We start from the raw sequence: 23,418 nt of genomic DNA, 5'->3' as shown, positions 1-23,418 counted from the left end.
GTGTAAAGAGTGTAAAAATAAAAAAATTACCCCATTTATCCGCTTAATTAGCGGTGTAAGAGCGTAATTTTAAGAGTGTAATTTTAATCAATAAGAGTGTAAATTCAAATAATAATTCCACTGTTAATTTCTTTCTAATTAGGGATAAATAGGGGTGAAACCTCCTCCCGGGTAGCGACTTGAGCTAATTTAATCTTCGAAGCGTTTGGTTGAGAGGTAAGAGACGAACCTGAATTCATGTGATCAACACTGCTATGACAATGACTTTTCTTTCATTGAGTCTAGACGTAGCAGCGGGCAGGTACTAAGTGACATAATGACATTTAATTGAAGCGTATAGAGACGCAGTTAAGGTGGCGAATAACTAAAAATACAGCACGGTTATTGCAAATAAAATTTTTTAGTACCTGGTTGGTTATAGTCAACAAACATAAATATAGATATCACCCAAGACCACATTTCCCACTAGAACGTTTTCTCTCTAGGTAAACAATTTAGGAAATTACATCACATTTATGTTCTGGAGTATAGCTGCACTTATAATGTCTAGATTAAATATCAATATTACCAAGAACATAAACATTGTCAAAGTTTTGAGTATTCTGTTTTTTTTTATACAACCAACGTTCTGACTATATTTCTTGCTCCGAATAGTTGTCAACCTCAATGTACCCGAGTCAAGGTTTTGTCAAAAAATAATGTAAGATTATCGGTGAATAGCGGTGAAAAAAACTTTTTTCACCGCACAGCGCCCGCATCAATTAACGTTGAATGCGGTGAAGGCGGTGAAGTTTTGTAATATTTGCGGCTTCTAGCGGTGAGTTTTTTTTTCACCGCATTAACCGGATTTCTTACACAAAAAATACTGCCCTACACGGGTTTGAACCACTCACCTCCTGCATGTCACCAACTTCTTATTCCACTGCGCCATCTCTCACTGAATTAAATGAAATTTCCTGTGGGTTTAAGAAAAGCGTTGAACTTAGCGGTGAATATTTGTAAGGTTAGCAATATTAGCGGTGAAAATTTTAGGCTTAAGCGTTGAAAAAAAAAGATTTTTAGCGTTGACACCTCGACCCGGGTGGTGAAACATAGAAGTGCTTTGTTTTCAGCCCTTCTGTCGTGGTTTTGGTCAATGCTATAGAACCTGATGGGACTTTCTCCATTTGTATGGCCACCATCTAACGGGAATCGCTGGTTAAAACGGTATTGCTTTTGGTGGAGATCAATGATAGATCCTAAGGAGTGCGTGTCTGCCACATTTGAGTTCTACGTGGATATAAAAATTACTGCAAAACCGCATGTTATGACTAGTTTTCTAACACCTCCGCTTGTTTTTTTTCGACATCACTACCCAGGTTGAGATCGCGCTCGAAATCGCCTCTGATCAGACCATCCCAGACAAGTGGGACCTCTGATCAGACCGTCCCAGACCGAAGTAACCTCTGATCAGACAAGAATGCGCTCGAAGATCATTGTGCGCTCGAAGTGCGCTCGAAGCCGCCTCTGATCAGGCGATTTCCAGACCGAAGTGACCCCTGATCAGACAAGTTCCAGACTGTTGTCCAGACGAGTTCCAGACCATTGTCCAGACTAAAGTGCGTTCGAAATAGTCTGATCAGAGAATGATTTTAAACATGAACAAATCTCTCAATATCGTTATAATATATTCATTTCATCTATCATTTTATCAATCTTATATTCAACTAACAAAAAACCAATCCTGAAAGTATTGTTAATGAAAGTAAATCAAAAAAAAAGATAAAAAAAATTACTGAGTATGCCATTTTTTTATGCTTTTAACTGAAAAAATAAACTTAGACAGCTCTGCATAAAAACGTCTTGATCTACTTTGATTCAAAATCTTTTCTTGAGGGGACCGGCAGTTGTTATCAGCTGAACCCCTTGGTTCTGATCAAACCCATCAGATTTTCAGATGAAGTTCCGATCAGAATGCTGTTTTATTGTTGTCTCTTAACCGAGACAACAAAAGTCAGTAATAAAACAAAAAAAAACTTGAAAGAAATGTCGCTCGAATTGGTCTCTGGTCAGACTAGTGTGCGCTCGAATCGGCCTCTGATCAGACCGTCCCAGACCAAAGTGACCTCTGATCAGACCGTCCCAGAACAAAGTGGCCTCTGATCAGGCAAGTTCCAGACCATTGTCCACACAAAAGTGCGCTCGAAGCCTTTTCCAGACCATGTAATTCGAGCGCACCGGGAACATGTGTGCGCTCGAAACTCGTCTGATCAGGGGTCACTTCGGTCTGGCCACCTCGACCTGGGTAGGGCTCTTTAGAGTAGGGCGCTTTTTTGGTTGTTCAGTGGTGGGGATAAGTTCATTAGTTAGTTTCTTTGGTTGCAGGTGTGTTCTAGCGATAGTTCTTGGCTGTTCATTTCGCTGTTTGGTTTGCGGGTCTAAATCTTCTGCTCCAGTGTTTGATTGGTTGCCCTTTATAGATGTGCCATCTTCATCTTTGGGATGAAATATTGATGCATTTTGATTAGCTGGAGTCAGTGGCTTTTTGCTGTTGGGATTTCAGCTCTTTTGTATACCGAATATTCCTTCCATAGAACTAACAGTAAATCGACTAAGCCTAATGCGCACTCCGAAGGCCAGTCGATGATCATTGCTATGCTTGAGCTTGTTAGACTGATGTCCGCGCAGCGTTTACAAGAATCAGTTACTTTTGTGCTGGCCTTGTCTTTAAGTGCTACATTAATAGAGAGGTCTATTTCACTTGTGATATTGTTTCCCTCCAGTATTTTTTCCTGTCTTTATGTGTTCAGGTATTTTCGTGGCGATGAGCAATGAATTCACCAACCATAATGCAGTCATCTAACTCAAAAAGTTTATTGATCGATGTCTTGTATCCTGCATCACAGCTAGACGAAGTAGGATGTAGGCGTTCACTAGTTTGATGTTATTACCACGTGCGGTGAGTTCTATGGATTTGACTTCTAGGTGTTCTGTCAGAAGTCTTAAGTTTAAGTTCTTGAACCAGAATTGTGTCCCTAATGATAAATTGTGTCCGTAAAAGCTACCTCAGTAATGCAAAACGGGTGAACTATTTTCAGAACTTCATTGGATACTGTGTCGAGATTGCTGACTTCCCAAGCTTAGGTGAGCGATCCTAGACCGCTCTGATCAGACAATTTGGGTCGCACACTGGTGGCGTGGTGCGACCCAAAATACATGGTCTGGGAGACGCTTGAGTCGTACGATGGTCTAGACAATGGTCGCACTACGGTCTGATCAGAGACCAAAGTCTGAACATAAGTTGCCCCAAAATTTGACCACAGAACCTTAACTGACAATATTTATTTGACTGCAGTTTTTTTCAGTGTTTTTGATGACTCAAAAGAAAAGTTGCAGGCACTTCAAAGTGACTTTTTGTTTATATTTTTATCAAAAACAGTTGTTCGTGTTTCTCAAAGAGGAGCACCGACTAAAAAGGCTGGTTATGGTTTCATCAGGAAATTTTCAATCTGAGAAAATTGATTTCTATTGGTGAGCATATTTTCAAAAATCTTTTTGCAAAATTGTGTAAGATCTAAGTTTAGAAACGGTAATAGAATCCGATCAACGACGACTCAAGCGTAGATTTGACAAAAGTTCAACGCATTCGCCGCGAGCGTTGCACAACTTTTCGTCTCTAACCACAGTTCTTGCATAATTTGGCGATGAACTTAGCGTAGATCTTACAGAATCATGCGCCGAATTAAGCGTTGATCAAGCATAATTTAGCGTTTGCAAGCAATGATTTCACATAAATTTGCATTGACAATTTGGCCAGGGAATGAGGAACAACCACAAGTGAAACCACAAGTGGTATTGGATCATCAACTAAAGGTTGCATCTTATTTGGATACACATTTCCAACAATAATCTGTTTATTCATTGAATTTTTTGAGCTATTTTTTTGAGAAAATTTTTCTCTCTAATTAATAGCTTCATATTGAACATATCTAGTACAAAAATCTGACGTCATGTATGAGACTTAAACCTGAAGAGATGCTCTGCGTAGGTAATGTAAGAGAATCGAGAATTCAACGGAAATAAAGTAATCTTCTACTTTTTGACCGATAGTTCTTTTGGTCGACTGAAAGATCCCAGATTTCCTCAGTTGTTTTGATTTTGTGAAGAAAAAGATTATAAACTGGTGCGAATTTACTACAGACCGAATTGTAAGAGAGGTCTGCAAAAGATTGCAAGGGGACTACTTTTGAGGAATTAACCTCCCTATTGAGCGAAATACTGAAACACTTTGGAGGGGGTAATTTGTTTTGTTGGGGTACAATGGTGTAGGAGTAAAGGTTTGCGCTTCCAGGATGTAAAGGTGTGCGTGTGTGTATGTGTGTCTGTATATGTGTGTTTGTATTCTTGTGTGTGTGGGTGTGTGTGTTTGTGTGTAAATATTTGTGCACGAGAGTGTGTGTGTGTTGGGGGATCGGAGTAAATTATTCAAATGGTGTAAAATAGTGTAAGATTGAGACTCCTGTGGGGTAAATTTATGAAATACCCGGGTCAGGGAACAACCGGAAAAATATGGAAGACCATCGTTGAACAGTTGTTTGTTGTCTTTCACCGCAAATTTCTTACAAAATTTTGCGGTGGACTGCGGTAAAATTTTTTAATTTCACCGCTAGAGTATGTGTTGAACTTGCAATAATTCACATCACTTCACCGCTTGCTACAAATTAACATTCTTACACGGATTTGAACCTCCCACCTGCTACATGTCAGCCACTTCTTCCTCCACTGCGCAACCGCTGAAATAAAGCAAAAACGTTTAATCTGGTTTTAAATCAAATTCACTCTACTTTCTGTAAAACTTGCACGTTGAATTTTGCGGTGAAGTCACAAAATTTAACAGTGAAAATCGATGATTTTCTGTAAGTTGACCGCTTACTCTGGTGGTTAAAATACATAAATTCACTTAAAAAGTTTCAAAAAAATGTATGGTTAGTCTTGGGTAAATTTTCCGTGCGTCTTCTGATAAATGTATCTTAATTTCGTTGGATAAAAAACAATTCGATGCGTTTTCTAAGCGTTGAATTTATATAATTTCACCACTAATTGAAGCGGTGAATTTATGTAATTTCACCGCTAAATTCAGCGGTGAAAATATATAATTTCACCGCTACCAGGCGATAAAATTTTCTTCATCACATTCACCGTCTGATTTATGTAATTTGACCGCATTCACCGCACTTCGAAGGGGTCTGAAATGACGCAGGATGAGTAGACAGTGTGGGGCTCCAATTGGAGGACTTTTACATAAAATTACCCCATGCTAATCTCACTCTTTCATCTTTTTACATCTTTTTCACCATCAACTCTGATTCAGAAAAAAAAATTAAAGAAGGTTCCAGGCCTGATTCCCAGTCTGGTCAACTCAAAGAAACGACATGCTACGAGAACACTCCAGAGAAGATCTGTGGGATTCAATTGACAGAGATCAATAAAGACTTGGGGGTTTCTTCCCAGAAAAATCTCAGATCTTGTCCCTCCCTGACTTTTTTTATCTCTTTTCAAATAAGTAAATGACCTCAGAAAATCTTTTACGGAGACTGTATCTGAATTATTTGAAGCTGCCACAAATCAATAAGGACAATCATTTATAGATCGTAGATAATTAAATGATGAAAACAAGTACATTTTTTGTTCGGTATCGTCGGTATGTTTGGTTTTGGAACTCAAGGAATCGTCTCAATACTGGCACGGTATCGTCTCAATAAAAGTGTTCGGTTTTATTCGTAAATTACATGTTGGTTTCTTCAGTTTTTTGGATAAGCTACAATCAGTTTGTTAGATAAGCTACGTTCAGCTTCTTAGATACGCTAGACCGAACATACCGAATTTGAGAGACCAAATATACCAACAATTTCTAACGTTCTACACCAAACTTGGCGAACAAACCGAACATAACGACGATTAATTACGTTGAAAACTATATCTTTCGAATATTTCTTGCGTCGTTTTTGTTCGGTCTAATGGACTATGGGTCAGGTAAAGGTAATTAATGGCCTGGAAGAAATTTTGTAGTCTATAAATTGTCTGTCCATAAGTCTGTCCTTTTATACCCAGGTTGAGGTGGTCAGACCACCTACATCTCTGATTAAATCATCTTCAACCGAGCATGGCGCGCTCAAATAACATTGCCTGGAAACGTATTCGAACGCAATTCAGTCTGGACAAAGGTCTAGAAATTGTGTGACCAGACGTCATTTCTGTCTGGGGCAGTCTTATTAGAGGCAGATTCGAGCGCTCTCTAGTTCAATCAGAAACCAATTCAAGTCAATTTTTATTTGTTTTTTGAAATTGTTTTACTTTGTGTGATCAGAAGAGGTTTTGAGTTCACTTCGTGCTCATGATAGTTCAATCAGAGGTCATTTTGGACTTGGTTGGTATGATCAGCGATCACTTTTGTTTGGGGCGGTCTGATTAGAGACATTTTTTGTCCTGGACCTGAACCTCGGTAGGATTATAGACTGGTTCGGATGTCTGATTTGTCTAAAAGTTATCTGAGCTGATTGGTCACAACCCAGGTTTAGGTGCGCGACCCTAGACCAATCTGCTCAGACCATTTCTCAGACTTCGCCCTCTTGTCAGATCTTCGTGCTACCCAAAGCTCTCTGATCAGACCGTAGTGCGACTCAAGAAATTGTGCGACCATAGTGCGACCCAAAAGACCTCCGATCAGATTATCGTGCGACCAAAATACTTCCTGCGACCCAAAAGTTTGTGCGACTTTAGTGCGACCAATGCTCCCTCTGATCTGACCATTTCTGAATACAATTTATAATCCGTGTTTATTTATTTAAATTATTCAATTCAAACCTATGTACTACTCAACCTAAAATTTGATAACTTAGTATATCTTGGTAAGGTTAGGACAAAACTAATTGATAAAAATAATAAAAAAGTCATTTTGAAGTGTCCGCAAATTTTCTTTTGAGTAATCAAAAACAGTGAAAAAAACTGCAGTCAAATAAATATTGTCAGTTAAGGTTCTCTGGTCAAATTTCGGGGCAACTGTTGTCCAGACTTTGGTCTTTGATGAGACCGTAGTGCGATCATTTTCCAGACTTTTGTGCAACCTATGATCAGACTAAACTGCGACTTTGCCCTCTGATCAGCCCGTAGTGCTAGCATTGTCCAGGCTTTCGAGCGACCTATCATCAGACTATAGTGCGACTTTACCCTCTGATCAGACCGTAGCGCGACCATTGTTCAGACCATTTTCCAGATTTTGGCCTTAGATCAGACCCCAGTGCGACCATTGTCTAGACCATCGTGCGACTCAAGCGTCTCCCAGACCATGTATTTTGGATCGCACCAGGCCACCAGTGTGCGACCCAAATTGTCTGATCAGAGCAGTCTAGGATCGCGCACCTAAGCCTGGGGAGTGAGCAATCTCGACAAGGTATCCAATGAAGATCTGAAAATAGTTCACCCGTTTTGCATTACTGTCAAATTACCAAACCAAGTCGAGCCAGCGCACCTTCACTCTTATATCGAGGAGGACTTTATTTCCACGAAATGCACCCTAATATATGTAAATAGTATCTCAGAGTGTAGAATTTTGCTAAGCACCAACAATTTAAATACGATTTAAATAACAGATTCTGCATATTGGCAATTCAATTCAGTATTCCGTAATACATGTTGAATTTTGCGGAATTGACAATTAGTCCGGTCCTTCACGACCTTAGACTGGACAAAGGTCTAGAAATTGTTTAACCAGACGCCACTTGAGTCTGCGGCGGTCTTATTAGAGGCAGATTCGGTCGCTCATTAGTTCAATCAGAAACCAATTCGAGTCAATTTTTATTTGTTTTTTGAAATTGTTATACTTAGAGAGGTTGACTTTAACACGATACAATAATTCAGCCGCGTTCTGATTGTAGATTCATCTAGAGTTTGGTGGCGCTGATTAGAACTAATGCCCCCAGTTGAAACCAATTGACGGCCCCTTTGGAAGTAATTTTGATTAGGATTAAGATGTTTTGTTTTGAAAGCTGTCTATTGAGTCAGGGACATGCACCAATGGCATAATAAAATTTTTTGGGTTTTTTTCAGTTACTATTTTTTCAATATGACTCTTAGAGTCGGCGTTTTCAAAGCTGATTTTATTCGAAACCATTCTCTGCTGCAATTTAGAACGCACTTGAGTCTGATCAGAAAATGGATTTGATTTTATCACGATGCATTAATTCAGCCGCGTTCTGATCGTAGATTCATCTAGAGTTTGTTGGCGCTGATCAGAACTAAGGCCTCCAATTGATACCAATTGGCGGCCCCTTTAGAGGTAATTTTGAGTAAGTGATCTCTGATCATACCAACCCTGTCCAAAATGACCTCTGGTTAGACTATCATGAGCACGAAGTGAACTCAAGACCTCTTCTGATCACACACTTTTGCGCTCGACAGTCACTCAATATCAGAGTAGTCTAGGCTCGGATCCGCCTCTGAGTGGACTATTGTGCGCTTAAATCCATTTTCTGATCAGAGTCAAGTGCGTTCTAAATTGCGGCAAAGAATGGCTTCAAATAAAATCAGCTTTGAAAACGCCAACTCTAAGAGTAATATTGAAAAAATAGTAACTGAAAAAAACCCAAAAAATTTTTGTTATGCCATTGGTTCATGTCCCTGAATCAATAGACAGCTTTCAATGCAAAACATCTTAATCTTACTCAAATAGCGCCATCATACTCTAGATAAATTTACGATCAGAACGCGGCTAAATCATTGCATCATGGTAAAGTCAGCTTCTCTTAGTAAAACATTTTCAAAAAAAATTTGACTCGATTTGGTTTCTGATTGAACGCCCGAATCTGCCTCTAATAAGACCGCCTCAGACTCAAGTAACGTCTGGTCACACAGTTTTTAGATTTTTGTCCAGATTACGGTTTTGAAGGACCGGATTAATTGTCAATTCCACAAAATCCAACATGTATTACGGAATACTGAATTGAATTGCCAATATGCAGAATCTGCAATTTAAATCATAATTAAATTGTTGGTGCGTAGCAAGATTCTACACTCTGAGATACTATTTACATGTATTAGGGTGCATTTCGCGGAAATAAAGTTCTCCGCGATATGAAAGTGAAGGTGCGCTGGCTCGACTTGGTTTGGTAATTTGACAGTATTGCAAAACGGGTGAACTATTTTCAGAACTTCATTGGATACTGTGTCGAGATTGCTGACTTCCCAGGCTTAGGTGAGCGATCCTAGATTGCTCTGATCAGACATTTGGTTGGCACACTGGTGGCGTGGTGCGAACCAAAATACATGGTCTGGGAGACGCTTGAGTCGCACGATGGTCTGGACAATGGTCACACTACGGTCTGATCTGAGGGCAAAGTCTGGAAAATGGTCTGAACAATCGTCGCGTTACGGTCTGATCAGAGCGTAAAATTGCACTATAGTCTGATCATAAGTCGCTCGAAAGTCTGGACAATGGTACCACAACGGACTGATCAGAGGGTAAAGTCGCACTATAGTCTGATCATAGGTCGCTCGAAAGTCTGGACAATGGTCGCACTACAGTCTGATCAGAGACCAAAGTCTGGACATAAGTTGCTCCAAAATTTGACCACAGAACCTTAACTGACAATATTTTTTTGACTGCAGTTTTTTTCACTGTTTTTGATTACTCAAAAGAAAAGTTGCGGGCACTTCAAAATGACTTTTATTTATATTTTTATCAATTAGTTTTGTCCTAACCTTACCAAGATATACTAAGTTATCAAATTTTAGGTTGAGTAGTACATAGGTTTGAATTGAATAATTTAAATAAATAAACACGGATTATAAATTGTATTCAGAAATGGTCAGATCAGAGGGAGCATTGGTCGCACTAAAGTCGCACAAACTTTTGGGTCGCAGGAAGTATTTTGGTCGCACGATAATCTGATCGGAGGTCTTTTGGGTCGCACTATGGTCGCACAATTTCTTGAGTCGCACTACGGTCTGATCAGAGAGCTTTGGGTAGCACGAAGATCTGACAAGAGGGCGAAGTCTGAGAAATGGTCTGAGCAGATTGGTCTAGGGTCGCGCACCTAAACCTGGGTTGTGACCAATCAGCTCAGATAACTTTTAGACAAATCAGACATCCGAACCAGTCTATAATCCTACCGAGGTTCAGGTCCAGGACAAAAAATGTCTCTAATCAGACCGCCCCAAACAAAAGTGATCGCTGATCATACCAACCAAGTCCAAAATGACCTCTGATTGAACTATCATGAGCACGAAGTGAACTCAAAACCTCTTCTGATCACACAAAGTAAAACAATTTCAAAAAACAAATAAAAATTGACTTGAATTGGTTTCTGATTGAACTAGAGAGCGCTCGAATCTGCCTCTAATAAGACTGCCCCAGACAGAAATGACGTCTGGTCACACAATTTCTAGACCTTTGTCCAGACTGAATTGCGTTCGAATACGTTTCCAGGCAATGTTATTTGAGCGCGCCATGCTCGGTTGTGCGCTTGAAGATGATTTGATCAGAGATGTAGGTGGTCTGACCACCTCAACCTGGGTATAAAAGGACAGACTTATGGACAGACAATTTATAGACTACAAAATTTCTTCCAGGCCATTAATTACCTTTACCTGACCCATAGTCCATTAGACCGAACAAAAACGACGCAAGAAATGTTCAAAAGATATAGTTTTCCACGCAAGTAATTGTCGTTATGTTCGGTTTGTTCGCCAAGTTTGGTTTCGAACGTTAGAAATCGTTGGTATATTTGGTCTCTTAAATTTAGTATGTTCGGTTTAGCGTATCTAAGAAACTGAACGTAGCTTATCTAACAAACTGATTGTAGCTTATCTAAGAAACTGAACGTAGCTTATATAACAAACTGATTGTAGCTTATCTAAGAAACTGAACGTAGCTTATCTAACAAACTGATTGTAGCTTATCTAAGAAATTGAACGTAGCTTATCTAGCAAACTGATTGTAGCTTATCTAAGAAACTGAACGTAGCTTATCTAACAAACTGATTGTAGCTTATCTAAGAAACTGAACGTAGCTTATCTAACAAACTGATTGTAGCTTATCTAAGAAACTGAAGAAACCAACATGTATTTTACTAATAAAACCGAACACTTTTATTGAGACGATACCGTGCCAATTTTCAGACGATTCCTTGCGTTCCAAAACCACACATACCGACAATACCGAACAAGATACGTAAGTGTTTTCATCATTTAATTATCGACGATCTGCATTGATTTACAAACAACAATTTTTTAATCTAGGGCCACCCTAGACAACCAATTGTCTGAATGAAAGCCTGGGACCTCGACTCGAGATGCCCCCTAAATTTCTCTATTTTTTGATATCTTTTCCAAAACTAGTATCCACTGAAAATTTTTGTTACGGTCTTCAATTCTTGAAAGGTTATATCGAACCCAATCAGCGCAACTGTATAAAGAAAAGATAAAACAGTTAAAGTGAAATCTTATTTCTTTTGCCATGGCGATGACTAACTAGTTAAAGTGTGTAGCCTTTCGCTTTTAATATTTTTTACACAAAACAAAACTTCAAATACAGATTTCAACAGTATTGTTGTTTTCGGGACACTTGATGGAGTTATATACTAAGGTTGTCCCAGATCCTGAAGCAGCGTGAATCAGCAAATTGTAACCTGGGGAACATTAAAGGTCTTAATACTAAAACACCATTGGGTTTTTGTGCTCCGACCTTTAATTTTCCCCTGGTCAACATTTTCCTTTCCACCAAAAATCATATGAGAGCGGTGCTGCAATATAGCAGTTTTAACCTGCAAATTGCAGGTTAAAACTGTTGTATCATATGCCGTAGCAAATTACCAGAGCCTACAGGCCCTGAATCAGAGATTTTCCCGAAGCCAAGTCTTGGCGGACAGATGCCAAGACTAGGGTAGAGGACCCAAGACAGGGGACCTCTCTGGCAGAGAGAGGCCAGGACTTGGGTTTTTATGGACAGAGTAGAACCCAAGTTTTGGCTTTCTGTGAGAAGAATTAAGCTCCATATCATGATGATAAGATGATTTTAGGTATAATGAGGGTTCTCTAACTATTTTGGCACTCGGTTACAAGTTTTAAAAAACTTGCACTCGGTTACAAGTTTTAAAAAAGATTCTCTGACTATTTTTGCACTCGGTTACAAGTTTTAAAAAAAATTACTTTCCGTGGCAACTTTTGGTTTTGACTCGCAAGACTTTGGTTCAAGATTTTCTCTGAGAAAATCCAAGTCTTATGTTTCTCTGCCACGTCTTAGAATTGGTTTCTTCTCTTAAGCTCATCGATTTATCTTATATCTCTTTAAGAGACGTCAAAACTGAGCGTTTTAGTTTCGCTTGAGACTGATTGTTACGTATTGTGTTCCAAAAAGACATAAGCTGAAAAGTGAAACTTGAAGAATCGTTTGCTGGTGAGTTGGATCAGATAATTTTTGTTTTGTTTTACAGTATAATGTTTACATTACAGTGTCTGTTCCGCTTATAGAGGTGGTAAATAGATTCCAAAATACGCAACCATAGTTGATTAAAAAAGTAAATAATTGATTGTCGTGATTGATTTGTGGCAGGTTCAATTAATTGAGTTACAGTATCCGTAAAAGATTTTTTGAGACCTTTTATTTTATTATTAAAAGAGATACCCAAGACAGAGTGCGACAAGATCTGAGAAAACCCCAAGACTTTATTGATCTCTGTCAATTGAATCCCACAGATCCACTCTGGAGTGTTCTCGTAGCATGTCGTTTCTTTGAGCTGACCAGACTGGGAATCAGGCTGGAACCTTCTTTAATTTTTTTTTCTGAATCAGAGTTGATGGTGAAAAAGATGTAAAAAGATGCAACAGTGAGATTGGCATGGGGTAAAATTATGTAAAAGTCCTCCAATTGGAGCCCCACACTGTCTACTCATCCTCCATCATTTCAGCTCCCTTCGAAGTCAGACTTTAACATCATTTCACTTCCTTAGCAGACCCAATCTTAAATCAAACGACCCCTTGTAATCGGGTTGAGGTGTCAATGCCATTCATCGGAAAATTATATAAGATAAGCAAGATAAGCGGTGAATGTGGAAAGTTTTGTAAGATAGGCGGTGAATGCGGTGAAATTACATAAATCAGACGGTAAATGTGATGAAGAAAACTTTATCGCCTGGTAGCGGTGAAATTATATATTTTCACAGCTGAATTTAGCGGTGAAATTACATGAATTTACCGCGTAGAAAACGCGTCAAATTGTTTTTTGTCCAACGAAATTAAGATACATTTATTGGAAGACGCACGGAAAATTTACCCAAGACTAATCATACATCTTTTTGAAACTTTTTTAAGCGGTGAATTTATGTATTTTAACCACCAGAAAAAGCGGTGAATTTACAGAAAATTACCAAATGTCGCCGTAAAATTTTGTAATTTCACCGCTAATCTTACAAAAATTCACCGTGCGAGTTTTACTGAAAGTAGAGTGAATTTGATTTAAAATCAGAACAAACGTCTTTGCTTTATTTCAGCGGTGGCGCAGTGGAAGAAGAAGTGGCTGACATGTAGCAGAGGGGAGGTTCAAATCCGTGTAAGGATGTTAATTTGTAGCAAGCGGTGAAGTGAGGTGAATTTTTGTGAAGTGAGGTGAGGTTCAACGCATACTCTAGCGGTGAAATTAAAAAATTTTACCGCATTCCACCGCAAAATTATGTAACAAATTTGCAGTGAAAGACAACAAAGAACTGTTCACCGGTGGTCTTCCAATTTTTTCCGGTTTTTCCTGACCCGGGTATTTCATATCCTTACCCCACAGGAGTCTCACTCTTACACTATTTTGCACCATTTGAATAATTTACTCCCATCCCCCCAACACACACACACACACACACACACACGCACACGCACACATATTTACACACAAACACACCCACCCACACACACACAAGAATACAAACACACATATACACACACACATATACACACGCACACCTTTACATCCTGGAAGCGCCACTCCTACACCATTGTACCCCAACAAAACAAATTACCCCCTCCAAAGTGTTTCAGTATTTCGCCCAATAGGGAGGTTAATTCCTCAAAAGAAGTCCCCCTGCAATCTTTTGCAGACCTCTCTTACAATTCGGTCTGTAGTAAATTCGCACCAGGTTATAATCTCTTTCTTCACAAAATCAAAACAACTGAGGAAATCGGGGATCTTTCAGTCGACCAAAAGAACTATCGGTCAAAAAGTACAAAATTACTTTTTTTCTGTTGAATTCTCGATTCTCTTATATTACATACGCAGAGCATCTCTTCAGGTTTAAGTCTCACGTCAGATTTTTGTACCAGATATGTTTAATATGAAGCTATCAAATTAGAGAAAAAATTTTCTCGAAAAAACAGCTCAATTTTCAATGAATAAACAAATTATTGTTGGAAATGTGTATCAAATTAAGATGCAACCTTTAGTTGCTGATCCAATACCACTTGTGGTTTCACTCGTGGTTTTTCCTCATTCCCATGTCAAAGTGTCAATGCAAATTTATGTGAAATCATTGCTTGCAAACGCTAAATTATGCTTGATCAACGCTTAATTCGGCGCATGATTCTGTAAGATCTACGCTAAATTCATCGCCAAATTATGCAAGAACTGTGCTTAGAGACGAAAAGTTATACAACGCTCGCGGCGAATGCGTTGAACTTTTGTCAAATCTACGCTTGAGTCGTCGTTGATCGGATTCTATTACCGTTTCTAAACTTTGATCTTACACAATTTTGCAAAAAGATTTTTGAAAATATGCTCACCAATAGAAATCAATTTTCTCAGATTGTAAACTTCCCGATGAGACCATAACCAGCCTTTTTTATCGGTGCTCCTCTTTGAGAAACACAAACTAGTTCTGTTTTTGATAAAAATATAAACAAAAAGTCATTTTGAAGAGCCTGCAACTTTTCCTTTGAGTCATCAAAAACAGTGAAAAAAAACTGCAGTCAAATAAGTATTGTCAGTTAAGGTTCTGTGGTCAAATTTTGGGGCAACTTATGTCCAGACTTTGTTCTCTGATCAGACTGTAGTGCGACCATTGTCCAGACTTTTGTGCGACCTGTGGTCAGACTAAAGTGCGACTTTGCCCTCTTATCAATCCGTAGTGCTACCATTGTCCAGACTTTTGTGCGGCCTGTGGTCAGACTATAGTGCGACTTTGCCCTCTTATCAATCCGTAGTGCTACCATTGTCCAGACTTTTGTGCGACCTGTGGTCAGACTAAAGTGCGACTTTGCCCTCTTATCAATCCGTAGTGCTACCATTGTCCAGACTTTTGTGCGACCTGTGGTCAGACTATAGTGCGACTTTGCCCTCTTATCAATCCGTAGTGCTACCATTGTCCAGACTTTTGTGCGACCTGTGGTCAGACTAAAGTGCGACTTTGCCCTCTTATCAATCCGTAGTGCTACCATTGTCCAGACTTTTGTGCGACCTGTGGTCAGACTAAAGTGCGACTTTGCCCTCTTATCAATCCGTAGTGCTACCATTGTCCAGACTTTTGTGCGACCTGTGGTCAGACTATAGTGCGACTTTGCCCTCTGATCAGACCGTAGCGCGACGATTGTTCAGACCATTTTCCAGACTTTGCCCTCAGATCAGACCGTAGTGCGACCATTGTCCAGACCATCGTGCGACTCAAGCGTCTCCCAGACCATGTATTTTGGGTCACACCACGCCACCAGTGTGCGACCCAAATGGTTTGATCAAAGCAGTCTAGGGTCGCGCGCCTAAACCTGGGAAGTCAGCAATCTCGACACGGTATCCAATGAAGTTCTGAAGATAGTCCACCCGTTTTGCATTACTGTCCATTTACAATATCATCTCGAGCCAGCGCACCTTCACTTTCATATCGGGGAGAACTTTATTTCCGCGAAATGCACCCTAATACAAGTAAATAGTATCTCAGAGTGTGGAATCTGGCTATGCACCTACAATTTAACTAGGATTTAAATAGCAGATTCTGCATATATTGGCGATTCAATTCAGTAATACATGTTGAATTTTGTGGAATTGACTATTAGTCTTCACGTGTAGACCGAAATGATTTCTGATTCTGATCAGACCATATTTTTGCGCCCACCTGCGAATTGTGCGCTCGAATTACAGTCTTAAGAAATTTGAACGCACGAAAGTCTGGACAATCATCAGGACAAACAGGTTGATCAGAAATCGAGGACGGTGTTATCAGGAACTTTTTCAGCGCACAGTAGTCTGATCAGAGATCGTTTCTAGTGTATGGAAGTCAGAGTTAGATCGAGGTGAAATCTTAGCTGGGATCCACGAAAAAAGGTAAATAACCGGTAAAAAGATTAAATTATCTTTTTATATATGGTGGGTGTGCTGGTTATTGTGTTATTGTTTTTCATTGTCCGTCATTCTCCTTGTGCCACCAGTTTTCCAAGATTGAAATTGAGTTTTTCCCATGGTTTTCCACCGACTAAGTTCCGGAACAATGCCTGTGTAATTTGTAGGTGTTGTTTGATGAAGAATGGCAATGGATCTGAGAGATCCAGGTCCGGGTCATCGTGACAGAAGATGGACAGGCTGGAGCTGGTTCCTGGCTTCTGGTACTTCTTGAATCGGAACAGGAGTTTGAACACTTCGTCTCCAAAGTACATGACACCCCTGTCAAAATTTAAGTGATATTTTAATACTTGTGAATCATAGATTTCCAGATGCCAGCAGTGACATTGTTCCCTAGACGAAGCAAATTGCTATTCTTGAGAGATCTTAACCTAATCTTGCAAAATCGTCTTGACAGATCCAAAACTCATCTTACGATGAACGAATATGGTCTTGCTAGATAAAAAATAATATTACGATACCATGTTCTTTCTAAAATCTTGTAAGACTAACATCTTTTATAACGCAAATATCGAACTCAAAATCGAATCAGGCTCACAAACGTAACAATAAATGCATACTAACCTTTTGTGCCACCCTAGTCGAGACCAGATAGTTATCTTGAAAAAAATGATTATCTTGCCAGATATAACAATACCACAATCATCCTGCAAAATATTTTGCGCGGGACATGTGTTCACCTAACAAGATGCGTGCAAGTTGGTGACTGTTCAGCTAGACTGTCGTTGGTTGTCATAGACGCATTTTGCTTTATTTTGAGCACAATTTTTTTCGAGATAAATTCGATTGTGTTTCAAGAGGTATTGAAACAAAGTTACAATAGATGTATTTTATTGCAGAACAACTTAAATTCTGTCAACTAGGCATAAGTTTCTATTGTTCTCTTGAGCAGCGCAAACTGATCAAAAAGAAATATATACGCAAACAAGAAGGCTCGCATGATTTTATGCGCAGCACAGATTTTTCTCACATTCGTATACATTACATTATATAACAGAAATATTAAGAACATTTTAGTCAATTTTTCCTTCGTGCGAAAAATTCTATAGGAGAGGCTAAAAGAGAACAATCATTTTATTGAAAAAATTGACTAGAATTGGAAACAATCTAGGAATTTAATGTTCAAATACGAAATTTTTTTCAATCTTCGTAAGTCCGGTTCGTATGTCCATAATCTAGACTGGACATACAAAGATTAAAAACAACTTCGCACTTGATCGTTAAATTTGAAGATTGTTTCCCATTCCAAACCAATTTTTTCAATAAAATAATTGTTTTCTTTTTATTTTCATTGGACTATGTCATGATAAACACCTATATTGCAGATTGCGAAGAAGATAGCTGCGATAGCTTTGTAGAAAAACAGTCTCAAAAAGACCAAAAAGCAGACAGACGAAGAGAAATTTCAAATTCTTTTTTATTAATATCAGAGAAATATTATCTTGATTTGACAGAAAAGGCATAACCTATGTGCTATTTCTGTTAGTTGAACTCAAGAAAATTTCAAGTAGAGTGACAATTAGTCAATTGACTACATCTCATTCAATCTATAAATCCAAAACTCTTTTTGAATGTGAGAAAAGCGACTTTTGAGAATGAGGTAAGTCATGTGTGAACAAAATTACATCACAATAATGGAAACAAACTCGCTCAATGTATACTGAAAAAGTACTCCATTTGCGCAGTTCAGCAGAATTTTTGTGACTGAAAGAAAAAACCAAAAAATGATTTGGAGTGGGCTTGAAGTGATATGATCTTACCTCACGTCTTGATAACGCTTAAAAAACCAGAAGAGGCCAAATATAAGCTGGTATCTCAACTATTGGTAAAAAATTGCAATTATTCAATCCTAGTTTAGTTCTTTTTCTAGAACTGGGACATTCAAAGACAACTTGTCGTGAAAAAATTGCTGGTAAAAAATTGCAATTGTTAGTAAAAAGTTGCAACTTGTTGGTAAAAAATTGCAATTATTCAATCCTAGTTTAGTTCTTTGCATTTGTTGGTAATTATTCAATCCTAGTTTAGTTCCTAAAAAATTGCAATTGTTGGTAAAAAAATTGCAAGTTGTTGGTAAAAAATTGCAATTATTCAATCCTAGTTTAGTTCCTTTTCTAGAACTGGGACATTCAAAGACAACTTGTTGTGAAACTCAGAAAACCGCTGTCTTTATATTTCTTAAACTGGCACACTCAAACAAAGATTTTTTGTGAAACTTTATCAAAAAAAATCAAAGACAAAAAAGTATATCCTGTCTCTTCGAAAAAACAAGAAAACAATTTTCGCGTTCCAGATTTTTTGAAGGCGCTTTTAAACGCACTTAAAAACAAATCCAAGCTGAGGAAAAACATAAATATTTTTAAAAACTAAAAAAAAAACAATTTTCAAAAATTTGAAAAAACCTTACATTTAAACCTTTCAACTATAGTTGTAAAAAATGGTCTCAAAAACAAAAAGCGATTTTTGTCGGCTTCGTATTTACCCTTCGTCAACGTTTTTTCCCAGGGAAGATTAGTTTTCACTTTAATGCGGTTATTTTAGTCGGCAACAAAAAATGTACTACAAAACCTGTAGAGCTGTCTCAGATTACCTTTTTATTCTTTATTTCAATATCGAAAACCAAAAGAAAAATTAAAACTGCCAGTTTCTGAAATACAAAACTGAAAAGTTCGCCATGAATCTTACTGCAGGTGAATGTCAGTTTTGGATTCGCGCCTGCAAGATTTCTGGCACTTTTGGTTGCTGTTTGTAAAATCATAGGCCAACTTCCTAATGATTTGCTTGAGAAATCGTGAAAGTTGTCCAAGAAATTCAGTCTTTCAAGTTTTTTCTGCATTGGTCGTTCCCCTTAAAGATCTTTTCAACCAAGATAATGAAGTTTTGATAATGGCTATAATCTTGAAAATGTGAAAGAAAGTTTTTTCTCTTTACGTAAAATTTGCCTGACGACTGCTTCGTTTATATATATTTCGCAAATCAGGACAAAAGTGTAAAATATCTTCTCAAACTGACTCTGATTTGTTGACATAAAATTTGATTAATGAGGTTTATAATATAGTTGAACAACGAAACTACCTTATGCAAAACCAAGATACAAAAAAATCAATTGAAAAACTTTTAAAATGATTGAATGTCCGTACAGATGCATTAAACGGTTAGAATCTACGCTTTTGGGTAATCACTTGACTTGTTTAATATTTTTTGCGAACACAACAAGAAACAAAACTAAACAAAACGAGAATCTTAAACGGAAAATTTCTTTATTTACCCTCAAAACAAGGAGGGTAGCAAATGCATTAAAAAAGGTTTTGTTAGGGCGGCTCAAATATGAACTCAGGTTTCTGATGCCTCGTAGGTAACAACATCAACAGACATAGTTCAAAACCATAATTGGCATAAAGTTTTGAATAAAAATGAAAAATAAGAATTCAATTCGCTTTAAAAATGATTCAAAGGACCAACGAACAATTTTTTTTAATAAACACAATATTCAACTGTTCATCGACTGAAATTCATTGAAAATGAGTTTAATTGTTCAAAATGTACAATGCTTTACATAATCTGACCAAAATTTTGCCGAGAGCTAGTTAGCAACACATCACAACTTGCATTGATATCTTATAAATCGGAATGAAAATCAAACAGGTTTTCGTTTTTACAAAATCAGAACGCACAGAAATATTAAGCGACAAGAATCAGAAACAAACATTGTTCGGCATGTTATTTGTTTCTGTGCGTTCATTTAGAGAACGGTTTGGAGAAAAATGATTGTGAAAAGAAAGCATTTTCTGAATTTCAAAATTTTAGCAGAGTTTTTTGTGTTGCAAATCTTTATCAGCCATATACAAATGTCCCTAGTATTTTCTCATATTAGTTAAATCTTCGAGTTCAGGAAAGTGGTAAAGCAGAGACACGGTTGCTCAAAAAAAACAAAAATTGACAAGTTTAACGAACGATCAGTGAAACTGGCAAAAAATGATAAAACTTATGTATAATAACGTAGTTTAAACAATAAAATTCTGGAGTTCAAGAAGCAATTAAAGATATCCAATGCGCCTATCAAAAAAGTTAAAAAGGCAATTCAAATTGAATTGGGCGAAATTATATTGTTCAAAATTGACCAATACTGGCGCTGCCATTTCATTGCTATGTGAAGTTTGAACTAGAATAACAAATTTTTAAATTGATCCAACTATGTAAAAAGTTGTTACAGTAATTTTAAAAAAAAAAACAGTTCAAAAAGTAATTAGTTTGAAGAAAAAACTGTCATAATATTTTTGACATCTTTACGGTTTTTCTCAATAAAAGTGGGCACAAATAATTAACAACGATGAAAAGATCTAATTGAATAAAAAATGATTTATTTCAGATGTATTTAAAAAAAGAAAAAATAAATGAAAATGGGGACAAAATCTTTAAACTCCCGAAATGTGGCAAAAATGTCCGAAATTCTATGACTCACTAGATTTGGCAAAATTATTGAAAAAATCTTGCTATAGTGAAATTCTAGATGCCAAGAGCTTTAGATTAGTCAGGGAAAAGATAGCATTCGATTAGTCAAAAATTGTCTCTAAATAAAAAGTGAGGCTTGCTTATATTCTCATTTTCTTCAATAATGTCAACATATTTTTTGAAAAACTAAAATTTGCCTAATAGCAACAACAATTTTTCTTTATTTTTGCTGCATTCAACGCTAAAAACCATATCTCTTACATTTTTTAGCAGCCTTTTTAGCAAATCTTGCTTTTTTGTCAATTTATACCGTTGACCCCTCGACCCAATCTAATGTATATCTCCAAAAATGACATTATACAATGTTTGTTCTTATAATTAAGTTTTCAATACCCTTTACATCATAGTTCCTGTTATTTGTGCTGAATTAGGGTTGGATCATTGTTCCCGGGCATCGAAAACCTTCTCAAAAAAATTTTTCACCACCAATGGTGACTCTGGGATTCTTTTGTCTGATCATAGTTGCAATTTCGAGTCATAGTCATGAAAATTTTCAGAGTACTACAAACTCAAAAGATGAGCGCGCTTTTTAGAAATATTTCGCCCTTGTTTGAAGCCCGGCAAAATTTTTATCTGGATTGTCTGATTACCCGGGTCGAAGTTTTTAGGTGAATTTTTGTAAGATAAATTCGGTGAATGCGTTGAATTTTTGTAAGAATCGCGGTGATTGTGGTGAAACGCATTTCTTGAAAAATTCACTGCGAAATTCACCGCATTTCGTAAAAATATTCACCACATTTGCTTTCCAAGGTTTATTGAGTCTGATTTAAATTCACAGGAAAATTCACAGAATCCAGGGACAGTTGACGCAGTGGAATAAGCAGTTGAAGACATGCATGAGGTAAGAGATTCGACCCCGTGTAAGGAAGCATCTTTTTTTGTAAGAATACTAAGAACGCGGTGAAAATAAATAATTCATCGCATTCACCGCATTCACCGCAAAAAGATATAAGAAATACGCGGTGAATTTTTTTTCACCGCATTTCACCACATTCCTTGCGAAAGTTCACCGCCAAACCTCGACCCGGGTGCGGTCGAATCTGTCTGGATCACATAGTTCATATTTTTACTTCTTCAACATACAATCACATCTATGTTTCTGTTAAGCTTATCTTAGACACAATTTGCATTACATTCTCTCTCAATCTCTTAACACCATTAAAATTTACCACTTCTGCGGAAGGGTTTTATTGTTTTCCTAAAAAGAATAAAAAAGGCTATCAGTAACCTTGTAATATTTGGTGTAAATGAAGCTAGTGACTCTCTATCCAGTGCAAGGGAGTGAGTCAAATCCACTCCTACGATTGCAGCTCCCAAAAGGGTTCTACCCAGCTCATTCGGGCGGAAAGTTGACAACTGGGAGTGTACTCTGGGGTTGCACTCCATCGTATAGACTCCCTCCTCCGTCTCCATGAAGTCGAAGGCTATTATACAGTTGTCAAGTGGAAGCATTTTGTCTTTATCACCTGAAAATGAAGCAATGTTCAGCCATTTATTGTATTGAGAATGATAGACAATGGCGAGGCAGTAGATTGTCATGCATTTATTTTTGGAATTGACTTGCCGATATTAAAATTAAACAACCCAGTTGGGTTCCAGACTCAAGAATATATTGGATTTTCCCAGTGAGCAAAAAAAAAGTTCACAGTCCTACCACAAGTCGAAGAGGAGCATTGGTCAGCAAAAAATCTTTTGTTAAGAACGTGAGCGTGTTTATGAATCAGATCCTAAATGGCTTTGGAAAGATTGAAATATACGCAACCAAAAGCGTTCTCCCTGATTATACGACGTTGAATTTTTTTACTCTTTTTTTCTCAGTCATTTACATATCATAGTGCTTTTTGGATGAGTACCAATCTTCATTACATCCTGCAGAGAAACGATTAAACTGGGCTATCAGATTCTGATTCAATTGGAAAAAATGCAAATCATCAACTTATGATTTACAATTACAATGCAAATTACTCCATATTTCTTTAAATTTTTTTCCAAAAACTGTCAGCTTTTGGATTTTGAGCGTAATTACAATGAAGTACCAGTAAAACGATCGCACAAACAATATTTTAAACTCATACCTGACACCAATTATATTCGGGACTGCTTTTTGCTAAGGCGATTTTCTTGCAGACTTAGGAAATTAGTGATGGTACATAACCGTTAAATTTTCCAGATATTTCGTAAAGTTGCCTATGGAAACTTACCATTGAGAGACTGTTAATTTATTTCTCTTTAGTTGTTTTTGTAGTTAATTTGAAAACTTTTCCTCAAGATTTTTCTGAAAAAAAACTAAAAATGCGTCTTCAAACTCTTTGGATTCGGTTATTCAGGAGCTTTCTACAAAAATGTCGTATCTTTCCGCAAAAAAGCTCCAGTCGAGGAAAATAGTCAGGCTGGTGTAAAATTCCTGAACCCAATTTCATGGAGGTTTAGAATTAAGAGCAGAAAATTATGAAAAAAAACCTCATTTTTTCTGTGTGAAATGTAAAAGTTAAAGATTCTCTTCAAGG

At 37.6% G+C, this 23,418-nt stretch overlaps 2 protein-coding genes across 2 annotated transcripts in view; one reads left to right on the top strand and one right to left on the bottom strand.

Moving 5' to 3' along the window:
• LOC142336816 (uncharacterized) overlaps window positions 1-23,418 on the top strand; it is a 173,032-nt gene that overhangs the window by 22,170 nt on the left and 127,444 nt on the right. The gene's annotated exons all lie outside the window — the stretch shown is intronic.
• On the bottom strand, window positions 16,384-22,334 carry LOC142336817 (uncharacterized). Its single transcript, XM_075385753.1, has 2 exons — window positions 22,140-22,334; window positions 16,384-16,663 (listed from the first exon to the last, which is right to left on the bottom strand). The coding sequence occupies exons 1-2, from the start codon at window positions 22,322-22,324 to the stop codon at window positions 16,411-16,413; spliced, it is 438 nt and encodes a 145-aa protein (XP_075241868.1). The 5' UTR covers window positions 22,325-22,334; the 3' UTR covers window positions 16,384-16,410.

This window comes from Convolutriloba macropyga, chromosome 3, assembly GCF_964194025.1.
Source record: "Convolutriloba macropyga chromosome 3, txConMacr16.3, whole genome shotgun sequence".
Classification (NCBI taxonomy): Eukaryota; Metazoa; Xenacoelomorpha; order Acoela; family Convolutidae; genus Convolutriloba; species Convolutriloba macropyga.
Note: the sequence above shows the minus strand (reverse complement) of the source record. Positions and strands in the feature narration are given on the sequence as shown.